An 18984-nucleotide genomic window follows, 5' to 3' on the forward strand; every position below is an offset into this window, starting at 1 on the left:
AGTTCTCAAAATTACGAATATACTAACATATGCCCGGCCGCTTCGATTATGGGCCGATTTGGTTGGAGACCATAGATTTAGTCATTGTGAAAATCATCAGCTCAATCGGATAAGAATTGCTCCATATAGGGGCTCAATAGTAAAATCGGGAGATCGATTTATATGAGAGATGTATGAACAGATTCAAAATATATTTGGCACAAATTTTGAAGGTAATAGGAGAATTTGTTGTACAAAATTTCAGCCAAATGGGATAAGAATTACTCTCTCTAGATTCTCAAGTATTATTATCGGGAGACTGGTTTATATGGGAGCTATATCAGGTTATAAACCAATTTAGACCATACCTAGCACATTTGTTGGAAGTCATAACAAAACACCTCATACAAGAATACACCTTAAGAAGTCAAAATCCAAGAACGGTTTATATGATAGCTATATCAAAACATGAACCAATATGGCCCATTTACAATCCCAACAAACCTACACTAATGGGAATCCCATGGCAGCCGGTTGTATGTACCGGATTGACCCGATGAATTCCTTCATCGGCAAAGGCTTCCGCCTCAGTGTACCACACACTGCTACTACAACAACAATGGGAAGTATTTGTGCAAAATTTCAAGTGCCTAGCTTATTCCTTCGAAAGTTTGCGTGCTTTCGACCGACAGACAGACGGACGGATGGACATGGCTTAATCGACTTAGAATGAGAACATGATCAAGAATATATATCAGCTCTATACTGAATAAGAATTCCCTGGGAGTTTATTCCCTACTCCCTTTTCCCCTATAAAAGGAAATAAAAAGAAGAATGAGATGATAAAGTTTGGGAAAAATTCCCCCAAAGAAATGAATGGGAGCTGGGATAAAAATTATGAATTTAATTGTTTTATAAAAAAAAGTGGTACCAGTTCTTACTATTTACGAACAATTTAAAATGTACGGAAATTATTGGGTTGCCCAAAAAGTAATTGCGCATTTTTTAAAAGAAAGTAAATGCATTTTTGATAAAACTTAGAATGAACTTTAATCAAATATTCTTTTTTACACTTTTTTTCTAAAGAAAGCTAAAAGTAACAGCTGATAACTGACTGTTTGAGTCTGTAATAGTTTTTACAGACTTTTTGATCCGAAAAAATAAAACACAACAACAAACTTTCAAACTAATTTAAGTTCCGAATTGAACCACTTTATTGACTTGCTTGATGCTAACGAGAAAGACTAGTAATTATATGCAAAGCTAAAAATGCAATTGCAACCAAAAATGCAACTGCTTTTATGTATAAAAAAAGGCTTCATGTACAAAAAAGGTTTATGTACACACACGCACACATACATTAACGTGCATCCCCAATCTAATGGAACAGACAGCGGCTAGACAGCGACCAGACAGACATGCGTAGGCGTGTGTGTGAAAGTGCATGCGAACTTAGATTCTTAGGCAGGTAGTAAAATTGAGATGATGCACAAAACAGCAACAATAACTTGCAAACAATTTTTGGGCATGAGCAACAGCCAAACTAACAGGGCCGGACTTGCAGTTAACATCCTCCCCCCGTTGAAGGTCTTGGGGCTTCAACTGATTCACTTATCGGCAGTACGGCTAGTTTGGTTATGGCTCGCTTAAAGATTCCGCTACTTGTTCGAACATTCACCACTCGAACTATTCCGTCTTCGCCCTTTATAGTTTCCTCCACTCGTCCCATTTGCCACTTTAGTGGGGGCAAATTTTCATCTTTTATTACGACCATGGCACCAACAGATATATTGTCACTTTGAGCCTGCCATTTGGATCTCTCTTGTAGCAGCGTTAGGTAGGACGTACTCCACTTTCTCCAAAAAATCTGTTGCAATTCCGATACCTTTTGCCAACTGTTGAGACGACCGAAATTTATCCATGACATATTCGGCTCGGGTATTGAAATAAGTGGACCACCCACTAAAAAATGGCCAGGCGTCAATACATCTAGGTCCTCAGGGTCCTCGGAGAGCGGGCACAATGGACGAGAGTTTAAGATTGCAGAAATTTGGCAGACTAGTGTGCGTAGCTCGTCGAAAGTAAGTTTGTTTAGGCCAACTGCTCGATAAAAATGGAATTTAGCAGACTTTACAGCCGCTTCCCAGAGGCCACCAAAATGTGGGGATCTGGGTGGAATAAATTTCCAATCAATGCCATCATCAAGACATTGATCATGAATGGCATTTAGATGTGATTGCCTCGAAAACATCTGCTTTAATTCATCCAACTCATTTTTTGCGCCCACAAAATTTGATGCATTGTCTGACCAAATCGTTTTGGGTTTGCCTCTCGTGGCAACGAAGCGTCGAAGCGAGCACAAAAATGAAGGTGTTGATAAATCCTGGACAACCTCGAGATGGGTTGCCTTTGTTGAAAAGCAAATAAATATGCAAATATAGCATTTCACAGGAGGGCGGCTCTTCACCTCCGACTTGTAAAAGAATGGCCCACAAAAATCGATTCCAGTTGTATGAAAGGCTCTATTTGGCCTTACTCGGTCTGAAGGCAAATTTCCCATGACGTTTTGGAGCAATTTCGGCTTCATTCTAAAACATCGGACACACTTCGAAATAATGGAAGCTATCAGCTTTCGTCCTCCAATTGGCCAAAATTGCTGTCGAATTGCAGCCAGCAAACACTGAGCTCCGGCATGAAGTAGCTTGTGATGAAAATGCATCACCATTGATGCAGTAAACGGATGCTTTTTGGGCAGAATAATGGGGTGACGAGCATCAAAGTCCAGGGTTGAGTTTTGGAGACGCCCACCAACTCGAATTAACCCAAACTCATCAATAATAGGTGCCAACGAATACAACTTGCTAGACGATGCAATTTCCTTATCTGATTTCAACGCCTTGTATTCCTCAGAAAAATGTACAAGCTGAATGTTTTTAACCAGGAGGCGAGTACCAGCTCTAATGTCGTCAGGGGTTAATACTTCGGTATGGGCACTCAATTTGGAATATACAAATTTAGAAACATACGCAAAAATTCGTTGCATTTTCAAAAGAGAATTGCGATACTTACACTGTATCGACAAATCAGTAAGAGAGGTCGTCAACAATACATGTCTTCTACGCTCAGGTAAGTCATCCACATAACTTGCAGTATCAGGCCAGTTTGATGCTTCATTCAGCAGGAAGTTTGGACCACCTTTCCACAGTGATGAATGGAGTAGCTCCCCAGGTGTCGCACCTCTCGACAAGATGTCTGCTGGATTGAGTTTTGTTGGAACGTAGTGCCAGGTAATTCGAGTCCCATATGACTGAATTCGAGAAATTCGATTGGCAACGAAAACGTTGAAGTTGGATGGCAGCTCTCGAAGCCAGGACAACACCACCATCGAATCGGACCAACAATGGATTTCACAGTGAAAATCTAGAGATTTCACCACAGTATCAATCAGCTCAGCTAGAAGGCATGCAGCTGAAAGTTCGAGTTTTGGTACAGTGAGCGTCTTCAATGGGGCAACTCTCGATTTAGAGCACAGAAGTTCAGATTTAATGACGCTGTTGAATTGGGACCTCACATAGACACATGCGCCGTAAGCAGCCAAGCTGGCATCGCAGAAACCATGAATCTGCAATGATGCCGACGCCATTGAAACATGCCGTGGAAATGTGAAACGGTGCATCAGATCGAATTTCGAAATATATTCAATCCACAATGAATGTAGTGATTGAGGCAAGCTTTCATCCCATTGAAGATTGAGTTTCCACAGATGCTGCATAAACATTTTTGCCTTTGTAATGACTGGACCAATCAAACCCAATGGATCGTAAAGGCGGGCAATCGAAGATAAAATGGACCGCTTTGTCACCACCTTCCAGTCATCAATGGGGGTAAAAGAGAAAATGAAATTATCACTCTGGGGATCCCAAGTGAGCCCAAGAGTTTTGGTGACATCTGTACCGTCATGAAATTTTAACAATGTTTCACAGTCTTCTGCAGGAACATCCCGTAGGGCATCTGGATCATTGGAGCACCACTTGCGAATCAAGAATTCGCCCTTTTTAAGCAAAGCTGTTACTTGATGCCTTATCTCTTCGACCTCTGCTATGGTATTGCCACCAGAAAGCATGTCATCTACGTAGAAGTCACGTCGAACCACTTTGGAACCCAGTGGAAAGTTCTCTTCTTCATCGATTGCAAGTTGATGCATTGCACGGATAGCCAGGAATGCAGCGGGTTTTGTACCATAGGTGACTGTGTTCAGTTTATAGGTTTTGATATCATCCGCCTCGTTCTCTCGCCACAGAATGCATTGGAGGTAATCGTCAGGGTGTGACACTCGAACGCACCTGTACATTTTACAAATGTCTCCACTAAGGGCCACCTTAAAGAACCTGTACCTCACCAAGGTATTGAACAGCTTTGGTTGTATGGTAGGGCCGGAATGCAAAATATCGTTTAATGATAGCCCAGTTGCGGTTTTTGCCGATCCATCAAAAACCACTCTAAGTTTGGTCGATGTGCTGTCCAACTTGTGGACACAGTGGTGTGGCAAGTAGTACTTCGATTCGGGTACCTGTGGCGAGATTAACGACATATGGCTTAATGTGGCATACTCACGCATAAAAGTTGTATATTGAGCCTTTATTTCTGGACTCCGACGAAACTTTCTTTCCAAGGACATTAGACGTTGTAATGCACGCTGATATGAACCACCAAGTGATGAGACACCCCTGCTTTCGATTTGCGGCAGCCGAACAGAATATGACCCAGAAGGCAAACGAACGAAGTTGGTTAGAAAATGATTTTCGCAGTAGAGTTCATTGTCAGATCTGGATTCATCATAAACAAAGTTGGTCTCGATTTCCCAAAAGGATTTGACGACGGTTGAAAGCTTCTCTTCTTCTTCCTCAAGCTCGGAATACGACACAGCAAGTGACCAGGATTTACATGGCTGAAAACTACCACCTGCTACGACCCAGCCGAATAATGTTTTTTGTAAAACAGGGAGGTTGACACCAATTTTTATTTGCCCCACTGACATCAGATTGAAAAACAATTCGGCACCAATTAACATGTCGATATGATCCGGCTTGTTAAATGCAGGGTCTGCTAATTGAATGTTCTTGGGCATATTCCAGTTGGAGGCATCGAGATTTATTTTTGGCTTGTAGTCAGTGATGCTTGGTACCACCATGGCAGCGAACGAAGTGGTGAAATCACTATGGCATGATTTTACAACCAAATCAACAGATTTTTCAACCAGCATACTTCCATCACCTATGCCGTAAACTGTGGCTGAGACTCGATTACAATTTAAGCCAAGAGTCTTTGCAAAACGATTTGCAATCATGTTCAACTGGGATGCAGAATCCAAAATTGCTCGACACGGCACAAAATTCCCAAACTTGTTTTTGGCGAGGACAATAGCTGTTGCCAACAGGACGGTTCCACCCGTGGTTGCTGACCTTCCAGATGAATCAGCTGACGAAACAAGAACTGATTGGGATATAGATGGTTCCACTACAACAGATGGCTGGGCTGACGGCGTTTGGTCCATATGCAACATTGTGTGGTGTTTTGAAGAGCATTGCCTGCAAGAGCCCGAATTGCACTTTTTTAACACATGGCCCTTCCGAAGACAATTGAGGCACAATTTCAAACGCTTTGCCTCTTTGAAACGAAGAGATGGGGAGAGATTGCTGAAAGATGGACAATTGACAATGTAGTGGTCCATTGAATCACAAAAAGCACACAAAGGAGAAGAGCTTCCAGAGGCCACATGTACGTGGCGATTTTTAAATGATTGCTTTTTGTTGTTTTGCTGAATAGCGCCGGCACAAACCACGGAATTCTCCAAGTTCTCCAGCATACGACATCTTTGCTCTAAAAAACTTGACATGGACTGCCACGACGGCAATTCATTCACAGCCAGACTCTCCTCCCACTTAATTTGGGAATCTCTATCCATTTTAGTGGCAGCTAAATATATTAGGAGCCCATCTGCAAATTGGTCTCTACTGGCAATCGTCTGCATGGCTCGCAGGTGCGAATTAAATTTGTCACTAAGCTGGCGCAAACCAATGGCTGGGGAAACTTCCACAGCTTTCAGCGAAAAAATGGCCTTTATATGGGTCTGAAAATTTAACAATTTATTATCAAAACGATTCTTCAACAATTTTACCGCTTCCATATAATTTCTTTCATTTAGCTCCAACGATGAAATTGTGTCCAAGGCGGCACCTGTTAAGCTTGAGCGCAGATGATGGAATTTTTCCAGGTCACTTAGTTCTGCGCTGCTGTCGACAATTGTTGAGAACAGTGAAAAGAAATTCGGCCAATCAGCATAAGCTCCACCAAACTTTGGCAACTGGATCTCTGGTAGGCGTGTTTTGCGTGTCGAGGATGAATTTTCAGAAAATGGACCTCCATCAACAGAAAATTGGCGCACAGTCGAAGACCGGGGATTTGATTCCAATCTCCGGATGGAATTCATCTGTCGAGTCAATTTGGCCTTGACATCCAAATACAAGGCGGTAAATTTCATCCTTTCTTCACTTTCCATTTCGGCCGTTACCATCTCTTCCAATGCTGACTGAGCCTCTTCGAATGAGGCGCCTATCTGCTCTACATAGTCAAGACGGACGGACAAATCTGCCTCATCATATTCACTAAGCTGCGCCGTTGTAAGGGATTTTTTCAACATTCCCAACTGTTTCAGCATTGATGCAATTTTTGTCATGTAGGGCAATAAATTTTTTGAATTTCCGCCATCACTTGTATTGTTGGTAGGCTCTGTGTCTGGCATATTTTTCCGTGGCAATTTAAACTTTTTCACAAACAACTTTTGAATATAAAACAAATATTATCCGAGTTGATAATATTTTTCTAGTGATCACCAAGTAGATCACGTCGGGGTCACCAATGTTTGAGTCTGTAATAGTTTTTACAGACTTTTTGATCCGAAAAAATAAAACACAACAACAAACTTTCAAACTAATTTAAGTTCCGAATTGAACCACTTTATTGACTTGCTTGATGCTAACGAGAAAGACTAGTAATTATATGCAAAGCTAAAAATGCAATTGCAACCAAAAATGCAACTGCTTTTATGTATAAAAAAAGGCTTCATGTACAAAAAAGGTTTATGTACACACACGCACACATACATTAACGTGCATCCCCAATCTAATGGAACAGACAGCGGCTAGACAGCGACCAGACAGACATGCGTAGGCGTGTGTGTGAAAGTGCATGCGAACTTAGATTCTTAGGCAGGTAGTAAAATTGAGATGATGCACAAAACAGCAACAATACTTGCAAACAATTTTTGGGCATGAGCAACAGCCAAACTAACAGGGCCGGACTTGCAGTTAACACTGACAGAAGAAAGAATGCAATTACAGAGTCACAAGCTGTGAAAAAATTTGTCAACGCCGACTATATGAAAAATCCGCAATTACTTTTTGGGCAACCCAATATTTTTCACTTTTTCATCAAAATCAAGTAGAAATTGTGTAAGGTCCTCACGGTTTAAATATGTCATGTACCCACCACAGAAGATTTGCATAATTTTTTCGGTCTTATTGACAAAAGGCGAGCATTCGGAGTCGGATACTTAAAGGGGATACTAGCTTAAAGTAGAATCAGGCGGCACTCAATGATATGCAAGCAGTCTTTTGCCTGTTCCTTAATGGAATATTCGTGGGTAATTTTTCAAAATACTTGGCGCCACATTTGGCAGCATTTACTCCACAGGAGTAGGAATAAATCCATAAGTGCACTATGTCCAGCAGCCGTCTCAACCACCAAAAAAGCGGCCGCCGCCCTGAAATGTCGTTTAGATCTTCAACTTCTAGCTTCATGAAAGTAGAATCCCATGGCAGCCGATTGTATGTACCGGATTGACCCGATGAATTCCTTCATCGGCAAGGGCTGCCGCCTCAGTGTACCACACACTGCTACTACAACAACAACAGAATTTTAGATAAAGCGGCGTATTAGGTAGACCACCACAGTATTTATGACGACGAAGGAGAAGCAAACCTCTATACTACACACTAAAGTATTCTGCCCAAGAACGATCCGGTAGATTCAGCCACCTTAACACCTTTTGGCAAGGCAAAACGCCAACATGCAGAATGTGTGCCCAATTCCCGGCACGAGATAGCTGTGAGCACCACACAGGCCGGAAAATTGAGCTCCGATTTGTGTGGCGTTCATTGCTGTCTCCAGAAGCTTGGCTGCGAGCTACGGGGGGCGTCCACAGGTTGCCGATAGTGGAATGCTCCATACGGAGTAGCCGCAACGGCAGTCGCGGACAATCATCGGTATCGAGCGAAAAAGTCTCAGTAAGGGGTCGGGCGGCACCGGCTCTTGCACAAATACTGAGTGCCTATGATGCTCCTTGGGACAAGGCGAGTTATTGGCGCCTTTAAATAACCAATGACCAACCTGTTCCCGCGGCGATCGTTGCTTTGGACTGGAAGGAGCTTGCTCACCTACAGGAGCTTGACGTGGTTCGCTAAATCCACCTGAAAATTTGGCTTCAACAACACTATCTGTCCACCAGACCACTCTGGAAGCTTCTAATTGTTGGATGAAGACAGAAACTTGTTTTCACAACACAGAAATATAGTGACAAGCTATTGTAGCCGTGTCTTGTATACTGAGGCGGCAGCCCTTGCCGATGAAGGACTTCATCGGGTCAATCCGGTACGTACAACCGGCTGCCTTGGAATTGGTTGTGTGACAAGCTGTAGGCCATACTTGTGTACTATTAAAAACAAAAATTAAAACAAACATTACATAAACAACACTAAACATGTTTGTTAACTTTTTTAAGCAACCTTTATTAATTCGTTTTGGTCATTTTTCCAAAAATGATAGTCAAATGCTTAGCCAAAATAAAACAGCTGTTTTTTTTTTTTTTTTTTTTTTTTTTTGAAAATTCGAAATTCCCCTTTCCCATATTTTTCCTCTCCCCATTCAACCAAAGTAGGAGAATTTTATTCGAGGGAGATATTTATTCCCTGGGAGTTTTTAGAATTGGGCTGATAATTTCTTGGATCTCAGATCAATATTTCGATATGAATGACGAAAATAGTGGAGGTTATAAAAACAGCTTTTTGTCAATTGCCTATATAACTGTTTCAATTTATCGGGCACTCATCTGCCGATTAATGTTTGTTGTAGCAGTTGGTGGATTTTTATCTTTCGTCTGCTTGATTCTGTTGAGTGTCAAGACCCAGAAACTCTGCGACTAAGATGGGGTGCGTCCACAGGGTTCTGGGTCTGAGTAAAGTGGGTCTGGCTGGGAAATTAAATGGGTGACGTGTATCGTGCGGTCCCTGGTAACAATCGGGACATACACGTCTTGCACGTCGGCATCATTCCTTGCTCTGTAAGAGTTGAGGCGGCTGCATCTGCCGGAACGTAATTGAGCCGGAACTACTCTGGTTTGCCGGGGAGATCAATTTCTTCGGGTGCAATGTGAGGCGGTCGTGCTCCAAAGACTACATTCACCCGGTAGCTATTTACCGCATCTGCTACCGTGCCGCATCAATGTTGTCGAGACCTGCTGGTTCTCTCTTATAACGCTGAACCTCACGCTCTAGATCTAGATGTGGATCTACCTTAAGGCTTCTGGGAGGTTTATATCTATTGTCGATAGGATGAACAATAACCACAAATATCGATACGATAAATTGCAACCGGAGAATGAGAAACCGGTTCTTATTGTACCTTTTATAACTTATCATCTAAATATGCCTCGTTTAAGAAATGTAAGAGTTTGCAAGTTTGTTACAAGTCTTTTGATAGTTTCAGGTTTAGAACTAGCAATTAAATCCACCAATTTGTTTTATGTATATGAATTTGTTTTGTAACTATAACTCCAATGGCTAACAAAAGCATGTGTTTCAAAAGTATGCCTTGATGGAAAGCAATTAATTAAATGACCATTTTCTTCTTTCTCCATTATTTACAGGCGCACCGGCGGCATGGGTCTAAGTTCGAGTCGCCTCACCGGCACACCATCTTCCAAACGGGGAGGCGATGATAGTTCAGTACAGGACGAATCATTAGATGGAGAAGATTCGGGCAATTAAATTATATTAACAAAAACAACAAACCTGTCAAACAACAATTATAATTATTTTTTAAAGTTTTATTAATTTCTGTTAATTTTTTTTTATAAAATTTACTTATTTTTTATATAAAAAAACACACACACACAGTTGAGATGAAAACCACAACCCAATTTAAACAAAACAAGAAACGAAAACTTAAACTAATGTCTTTGTATAAAAACAAACAAAAAAAAAGATAATACGATGAGGAAGATGCGATAAAAGTTAAACGAAGAGCGAGAGAGAAATAAACAATTGTTTCTTATTACTATTACACTAGAGCCCCTAAACATCCTCTTCCCAACCAAGCAGCCAACGTTTATTGTTCTTTTTAGCTCCTAATAATCTTATTTACATTATTATGCCCCTCGTCCCAAAACCCCCCTCAACTATCCTCTAAGATCTTTCCATATACATACCACGTACCACAATCCAATTAAAAAATAAACAAACAAAAAACAAAATAAGTAAACTTACATCTAATAATTAACTACTTAAAGTTATTAATTAATATTATATATATAAAAATTATAAAAATTTTTATAAAAAAGGAGAAAAAAAATTATATTAAAAATCAAATAAAAAAAGTATTGGAAAAATGCATTTATATATAAAACATGAAAACAAATCAACTCGTTTTTTTCATTTCGCTCGATTTGTCCCTTTTAATATATTGGGTTGCCCAAAAAGTAATTGCGGATTTTTCATATAGTCGGCGTTGACAAATTTTTTCACAGCTTGTGACTCTGTAATTGCATTCTTTCTTCTGTCAGTTATCAGCTGTTACTTTTAGCTTGCTTTAGAAAAAAAGTGTAAAAAAAGTATATTTGATTAAAGTTCATTCTAAGTTTTATTAAAAATGCATTTACTTTCTTTTAAAAAATCCGCAATTACTTTTTGGGCAACCCAATGCATATACATAAAAAATACATTTCTTGTTTTTGCAGAGCTCAAATATTTTTGCCAACTTTTTAAAGAAATTTAGTTACCGCCACTGACGGTGACGTTTCTTTCACAGTCACCCTGGAAGAAGAATATACAGATGATGCCACCAGCCCAACAAACTGTTCTTCACCACCGGAGCGACTGTTTAGCTTGTTTACGTATTAATTTAGACAGAAATGAGCCTCATCCCTGAACACATTTTTTCGATAAAGCAGTGAATTTCCACCGAGCTGTTTTCAAAGAGCACGATTCTGATAAGAAATTTCAACGATTTGCACACGTTGCTCTTTTGTGAGTTTCTCCATGATGATATGGCAGAGTATACTGAACAGTTTTCATGTTAACAGATAACATTTGGACACAATTATCAACCCGCGCTGTAACCCCGAAAAACTTAACTCATCAAAAATCATCTTTTATTCGGGTGTATTACAGTTTCACTTTCACTTTTCCTCTCAAATCAATTTGTCAGGTTAGGTTTAAGGGGCAGTCTGCCATCAAACTCACTTAGACGTTTTCGTCCATTGTGATACCACAGGAACAGAATAAGGAAGATGCCTTCTAGTTCCTACCGTTGAACCATCCAGATCGCTTAAAAAAGTCCAGTAACTTGTGAATGTTCACATCCGCTAAATCAGAGAGGTTCTCAAAGAAATGAGAACCTAAAGTGGAACGCCTTCTAACTGCTAGTGCGGGACACACACAAGAAAGTGTTCTATAGTTTGTTCTTCCTCGATGTCCCTACAGCTGCTGCAAAAGACGTTGCTGGAAACCTTCAGTCTGTCAGAATGTTTTCCGATAAGACAGTGACCTCTCATGACGGACACAAGGATTGAGATGTCTGTTCTAGCAAAGCAGTAGACCTCTTCAAGTCTAGGTGAGGCCACATAGTTTTGGAATGCTCACAGCCCCCTCTTTGTGACCATCTATCATTCGTTGCCCTTCGGGCCTGGTCCTGAAAACTTAGCTTACATGTCGCTAGAGGCATACCCACAGATTCCAGTGTCCCTGGAGTGTGTAAGGTACTTCTTAGTCTCGCAAGTTCATCCGCTTTACATTTCCCTGGGAATTTTGAACTGTTCAGCCATCTCGTTGAGAGGTCTGCGAAAGTCGAGGGCGGTTTTTGTGTTCAGAAATGCGTTCTCCAGGGATTTAATGGCTACCTGGCTGTCTGAGAAGATATGTATGCCAATCGTCGTAATGGCATTATATCTTAGCCATTCCACCACTTCTTTAATTACAAGGATCTCTGGTCGTTTAGTTTGGGACCATAGAAGTCTTATGTAACTTCTGTTACCAGAGATATCGTAGTTCCAATCGGTTCTATCAGGAATAGTGTTACAGTAATTTTTATCAAAAAGCGGCTCAGATAGGGTGTAATCCACACTGCCTGGAACATCGGATATTGTATCAAGTGTAACACAGTGTCCGTGGCCGCCACATGACCAATGAGAAAGCTCCCTTAACCTCATGGCAGTGGTCGCAGCAATTTGGTTAGCCACAATGTCCATAGGCATTAGATGTAACATTAAATTTAGTGCATCACATGGTGTCGTCCTCAGTGCTGTGATGCACAAATAAGCCATCCTTTGGATCCGGTTAAGTATTGAGCAGTAGGTGGATTTTTGAAGCGCCGTCCACCTGACCACAACACCATATAGCATAATAGGTCTGACAACTGCAGTATATACCCAATGTATGACACGCGGTCTAAATCCTCAAATTTTGCCAATGGCTCTTTTGCAGGTGTATAGGGCAAGAGTGGCCTTTCTTGTCCTTTCCAAAATGTTGGATTTGAAATTCAATTTCCTGTCTAGCAAAATACCAAGGTATTTTGCACTTTCTGTAAATGGAACATTCTCTCCTCCCGAGGAGACAGGTGCCATTGTAGGCAACTTGTATCTGCTGTTGAAAAGAAATACTTCTGTCTCGCACGGAATTATACCTAGACCACTATCGTTAGCCCACTTTGCTGTTGCACGTAGAGCTTTCTGAAGTAACGTTCCCCTAACCGCAATTGCCACATCATCAGCATACGCGACCACTTTTACGCCTTTTCTTCCAGAGACAATAATATATTGTTAATGGCTATACTCCAAATTAGAGGAGACAGTACACCTCCTTGAGGAGTTCCTCTGCTGACCCATCTTCTTAGATCCACAGATCCCCAGCCTGCCGTAATGCATCTTTTAGTAAGTTATTTATAAACTTTCTTACGGTAGAGTTGATGCCTAGAAACTCCAACTCCTTTGGAGTTGAAAGCCCCTTCAATGTCATTCCTTGACAGCGAGAGAACCTTCTATGTAGCCGACTTGGTCGTGAAGAGCTATTTCAGTGGATTTTCCTTTACTTCTTCAGGGATCTTTACCCTAAGATATGTTTCTATCAACCTCTCCAGAGTCTTCAGCATAAGGGATGACAGACTAATAGGACGAAAATCTTTCGCCTTCGTGTAGTAGGGTTTTCCTGCTTTCGGAATGAAAATGACGTTCGTGTCACTCCATCCCACAGATATATAACATAGATATATAACAAGTCTATCAGACACAGCTTGTAATTCAACCGGTGATACATCATAGGGGCCTTGCAACTCAAAGAAGTTGAAACTTCTTATCGACCAAAGAATTTTCTTCTCAGACACAATTTCCCTAATGGCCTCCGACGAATGCATATCAGTGACAACCCCTTCTGGCGCCACGTTGGAGAATTTTCCGGGAAATGTGTATCAACGAGTAGTTCTAGTGTTTCCTCACTAGACATTGTCCATACATTCTCTGACTTCTGGATATACCCCACCATAATAGGTCTCGAGGATAGAATCTTCCCTAGCCTAGAGGCCTCAGATGTATCCTCCACGGAGCTGCAGAATTCTAACCAGGATTTGTTCTGAGCCTTTCTAAACTCGCCCTTACATTTTCTTAGCTCAGCCTAATCGATGTTCCAATCGTATGGTGCTCTTGTGGCTTTTGCTCTGTTGAAGAGTTTTCTGCAGTCCTTCCTTAGACCAACCAGCTCTGGAGTCTTCCATGGCGGTCGCTGTTTGCCCCTTGGCTTCGCTTTGTGATCCGCTTGACCACTCAATTTGTAAATAAAAAACCAAAATTAACTGTTGGTGGTGAAATACTTCTTTGGTTGGTTTTAGGAAAGCTTATGATGAACATTTTACACTTCATTTGCGTGATAACAAATTGATGTAAGGGTAAAAGTGAATCCTCAGAACACACCCGATTTCTGTAGTTTAGATTAGGTTAAAAAGAGGGTGCGGATATTAACCTGCCCCATGCCACTATTGACATGCACCTAAGCCAGTAGTCGGCTTGTTGTGCGCTCTAAATACAAGAAAGTAACCTCGACAAAAATCTAAGTCAAAAAAGCCTTGCTACTAACAAAAAACTTAACTATTCTCCATACTCCGACCAAAGTGCCGGTATCTGTTAACCCCGAAAGCTGGACATTGACATAGAAAATGCCCCAATGTCTCATTATCTTTCCCACATGTCATACACATGCTATCACTTGCCACACCTGTTCTGCATAAGTGAGCTCACTGTTCTATGTGTCCCGTTATGGTACCGAAAGCTTTACTAATCTCCTTCTCACTTCCTTTCAGTAAACGCCTCGTCTTCTCACTATCCGGATATCCTCATGGGATTTTCGTCTTCCTACCGACCCTTTCACTGTTATTGCTCTGATGGCCAGTTTACTGTCCGTAAAGATGTTCACACTCGACGTCCTCGCGTTAACCAACCACCTCACGCATTTAGTGATCGCCCGTTTATGCTATGCTTTTTCGTTTACCGAATCTATTTATTTTCCAATTAATATCCCCATACATTGAAAATGATTTTAAAGTAAATATTTATTACTTTAAGCAATATGTTAAAAAAATCACAAACTATATATGTATTAATAAAAAAAAAATAAAATCAATCATCATTTCATCTCCTCATGGTTTTCTTTACAAACGAATTTACTATCATCCTAATCAGAAATATCGTATGTCTTAAAAAAACAAAAAAAAAACCCACTTTTTATATAAAACCAATTTTTATAGATGATCTTAGCATAGTTATTGCTTAAAAATATAATAAACATATAAAAATAAATAAAAAAAACTCAACAATGTTATATATCAATAAAAGAAATTATATTCACATGAGAAATGTTTTAAAGTAAAATCATTAAAATTTTAAATTTTTGCTTTAGCACAATGATTAAAGATTGGAAAATATTGCGTTGCCCAAAAAGTAATTGCGGATTTTTCATATAGTCGGCGTTGACAAATTTTTTCACAGCTTGTGACCCTGTAATTGCATTCTTTCTTCTGTCAGTTATCAGCTGTTACTTTTAGCTTGCTTTAGAAAAAAAGTGTAAAAAAATATATTTGATTAAAGTTCATTATAAGTTTTATTAAAAATGCATTTACTTTCTTTTAAAAAATCCGCAATTACTTTTTGGGTAACCCAATATAACCGGCAGTTGGGCACGATCAGTATGAAAGAATTGAGACATCGAAAATGTGAAACAATAACAGTTCTTAAAAGTCTCACCGAATTTCTAAGAGTAAGGCCCCAGGATTCACTGAATAAGGTTGCGTAAAGGCTTAAGCCGACATAAATTTTTTTGAATTTTCGACAGTTCTTGTCATTGAAGATTTCAACTTGCTTTGTATATTCTTCAATTAATTGCTCGTTCAATTATTTAAATTTCTGTTCCGTTAATGATTCAAAATTTTAATTTAATTGAGCCATGGAGTAAGGTTAAGGGCAAGTCGTATTTAATAAGGTGGGCGCATCAGCACTGCAGGTGAAACTTGATATGTCAATTCAATTTTGAATTCGCCTTATAAAAAAATATAAACTTCAAAAAAAATATTTTAAAAATTGATTTTTGTGTTTGTTGCTGTTATGGTTGTTAAACTTAGGTTATTTAATGTAACGCGTCTAACAACCTCAATCGCTATCAGCTTCACTCAGGGAACTTACGTTCATGGTGTCGCCCCCGAAAAAGATTGCAATTGGAGCGCTGAAATTGGGGCTTAGGTGCATTAGACGGGAAAAAAGGCGTTCGTTTAGCCATAGTCCTGCACCTACCCCCAATTTCCGGTAGTGCCCCAATTGGTGCTCAACCGTCCGCTTAAGTCCGCCATGTGTTCAGCGCGACGTCAAAGTCCTGACCAAGGCGTATTTAAAGGTGGCCGCATTGGCATATTGCCACAACAAAGCATCTTTTTTGGGAACTTGATGTGTCAAAATTTATGGGCGAAGAAAATTCGATTCGCCCTGGCATTTACAATTTTCGGCAAATTTACTTCGACCAATCAGAGCAAGAATAAAGAAGTTTAATAATTTTTGAGCGTCAAGCTAGAAAACACATATTTTAAAATGTTCAACATACCAATTAGCTCCAGAGGCTTTACCCACAAAACTGGCTGGAACATTGAGGTCCGATCTGTGTGGTGTTCATTGCTGTCACGAGAAGCTTAGCTGCGAGCTAGCGTCCACAGGTTTCGGATAGTGGAATGCTCCATACAGAGTAGCTGTAACGGCAGTCGCGGACAATCAGCGGTAAGTCTCAGTGAGAGGCCGGGCGGCACCGACACTTGCGCAAATACTGATTGCCTATGATTCTCGATAAGACAAGGCGGGTTCTTGACGCTACCTCTACATGAAAATGTGGCTACAACAACAAGAACAACCCTCAAAACCAGCAAGATGGCAGGTTTAAATAGTTTTCACAAGGTTATTGTAGCCGTATTTAGCTACCAAGTGAATCCTAACAAATGGCTCAAATAGGAAGATTGTGGTTAGAGCTCAATCACCACAAGGAGAGGTTGTGTACCCCTTTTTGCCTCTTGGATATCTGTGTGGCCGTTCAGAGTGGATATAGTATGCTGCCAAAATACAAGGCAACTTAGTATATTCAGGAGAACTCTACTAGATGTGATGGTGCTGCCGCTCTCACTAATGTCAGGACTTTGAACTTGCACTGGTCACATGGCGGTCTTAAGCCTGATTTGTGGGGATGGGGAGGAGTCATAGACGCTTGAGCACCTATTGTGAGACTGTCCTGAAACTGCGAGAGGAGATGCTGGAATATGGCTACACAAAAACCTATTTTCCTGCCTAAATTATTTTCATACAATAGTCCTTTCGCAATTCTTGACTACTATAGCTTTGAATTGCATATTGAGGGAGCTTCTCCCGACCGCCTGGCCGTTTTTTTGTGCATGTTGGCTCCTAATATTCTTCAAGTTAATGTCATTGTACTGTTGTAAATTTTGTCGTTGTTCTTCTGCGCTTTTTGAATCTTTCGGGTGCGACACAATAGACCAAAGTTCCCTGAGTGAAACTGATAGTGAATGAGGTTGCTGGACGCGTGCGATTATATACCCTAAGTTTAAAAACCATAACAGCAACAAACACAATTTATAAAATATTTATTTTGAAGTTTATATTTTTGTAGGGTGAATTCAAAAATGAGTTGACATATCAAATTCTCTCAGCTAGGTTGATGCGGCCAACTGATAAATACGCCTTGGTCCTGACATTGCAATGGCGGTAGCTCCTCCCCATCTAGGAGAGGTCCTCTGAATACACCTAGTTACCTCTTATTGGTGAATAACACTAATTTTATCTTTCAGGGGTTTACGTCAAGCCCATTAGCAAATCTTGGCAGCATACTACAATATATGCACTATGAAAGCCCACACACCAGGATGAAAACGTCATCCTAGTAGCCAACAAACGTTAACTCCCTCCTCTTCAAATGTCCTGAAAATCCCACAAATACTCAAGAGCCTCAAAAAGGGGTACAAAACCATCCTTGTGGTGATTGAGCTCTAATCACAATATTTGACTCAATCTAGGTGGAATCCCTATGTCCACCAGAAAGTCATGTATTTGACACTTGTGGTGTGTGGTCCCTGGCTATAATCGGGACAAACGTCTATGACGTTGCAATCAATCCCAGCCCAAATGGAATTGAGCCAGAATTATCCTGGTCTACCGTGGATGGTTAAAGGTAGCACTTGGTAGCTTTTTTTTACCGCTACAATTACCTAGTGAAAGCTATTTAAACCTGCCATCTTGGTGGTTTTGTGGTTAAAGCCTATAAAGCCTTCGTAATTCCAAAAAATTTTTGGATTTACCTACTTTTCAATTGTGAAAGAAAAACCCAAATGATGAGGAAAAGTTCCCTCAGGCAATATGGCCTCCTATTGGTCCTAAAGAACAGGGTTTCGCCAATGGAGAAATTCTTACATTAATCCAGGATTTATTAATACACGTATAAGTTTGCATCCAAGGATGAATTAAGAAAGTTAATCACTTACCCAACAACATCGAAATCAACCATACAACCCTATGGGGATGATGACGCAAATTCCCACTAGGCTGTCAAATTTTTGAACACTTCCTAATTGACATTCTAGTTTTTATTAGGATTAACACGTGTAGCAGCCCTAAAATCAAAACATTTATGATTTTAAAAGTGTTAATTATAAATTAAAACGATTTAAATATGAAAAAAGAAAATCGAACTCACGAATTCCGTGCTAAAGGGTGATTTTTTTGAGGTTAGGATTTTCATGCATTAGTATTTGACAGATCACGTGGGATTTCAGACATGGTGTCAAAGAGAAAGATGCTCAGTATGCTTTGACATTTCATCATGAATAGACTTACTAACGAGCAACGCTTGCAAATCATTGAATTTTATTACCAAAATCAGTGTTCGGTTCGAAATGTGTTCATTCACCGTTCAGCGATGAGGCTCATTTCTGGTTGAATGGCTACGTAAATAAGCAAAATTGCCGCATTTGGAGTGAAGAGCAACCAGAAGCCGTTCAAGAACTGCCCATGCATCCCGAAAAATGCACTGTTTGGTGTGGTTTGTACGCTGGTGGAATCATTGGACCGTATTTTTTCAAAGATGC

At 40.3% G+C, this 18984-nt stretch overlaps 2 protein-coding genes across 2 annotated transcripts in view; one reads left to right on the plus strand and one right to left on the minus strand.

Annotated features, from left to right (window-relative positions):
* LOC106086676 (myosin heavy chain, non-muscle) overlaps window positions 1-10166 on the plus strand; it is a 124121-nt gene extending 113955 nt beyond the window's left edge. Inside the window, exon 13 of the mRNA XM_059370192.1 lies at window positions 9962-10166. Within this exon, the coding sequence (XP_059226175.1) occupies window positions 9962-10082 (121 nt within the window). The 3' untranslated portion in view covers window positions 10083-10166. The remainder of the gene's footprint in view (window positions 1-9961) is intronic.
* On the minus strand, window positions 1216-4640 carry LOC131998089 (uncharacterized). Its single transcript, XM_059370194.1, has 2 exons — window positions 3049-4640; window positions 1216-2972 (listed from the first exon to the last, which is right to left on the minus strand). Exons 1-2 carry the CDS (start codon window positions 4595-4597, stop codon window positions 2953-2955), a joined length of 1569 nt encoding a protein of 522 aa, XP_059226177.1. The 5' UTR covers window positions 4598-4640; the 3' UTR covers window positions 1216-2952.
* Window positions 10167-18984: the final 8818 nt, after the last annotated feature.

Source organism: Stomoxys calcitrans, chromosome 5 (genome assembly GCF_963082655.1).
Source record: "Stomoxys calcitrans chromosome 5, idStoCalc2.1, whole genome shotgun sequence".
Lineage (NCBI taxonomy): Eukaryota > Metazoa > Arthropoda > Insecta > Diptera > Muscidae > Stomoxys > Stomoxys calcitrans.

Excerpts from the sequence above, each read along its gene's own strand:
- LOC131998089 (XM_059370194.1), bottom strand. The coding sequence starts at position 4,597 with ATGCGTGAGTATGCCACATTAAGCCATATGTCGTTAATCTCGCCACAG. Across the intron at positions 2,973-3,048 it reads TACTGATTTGTCGATACAGT|TGCCCATACCGAAGTATTAA; the intron begins GTAAGTATCGCA and ends TTCCAAATTGAG.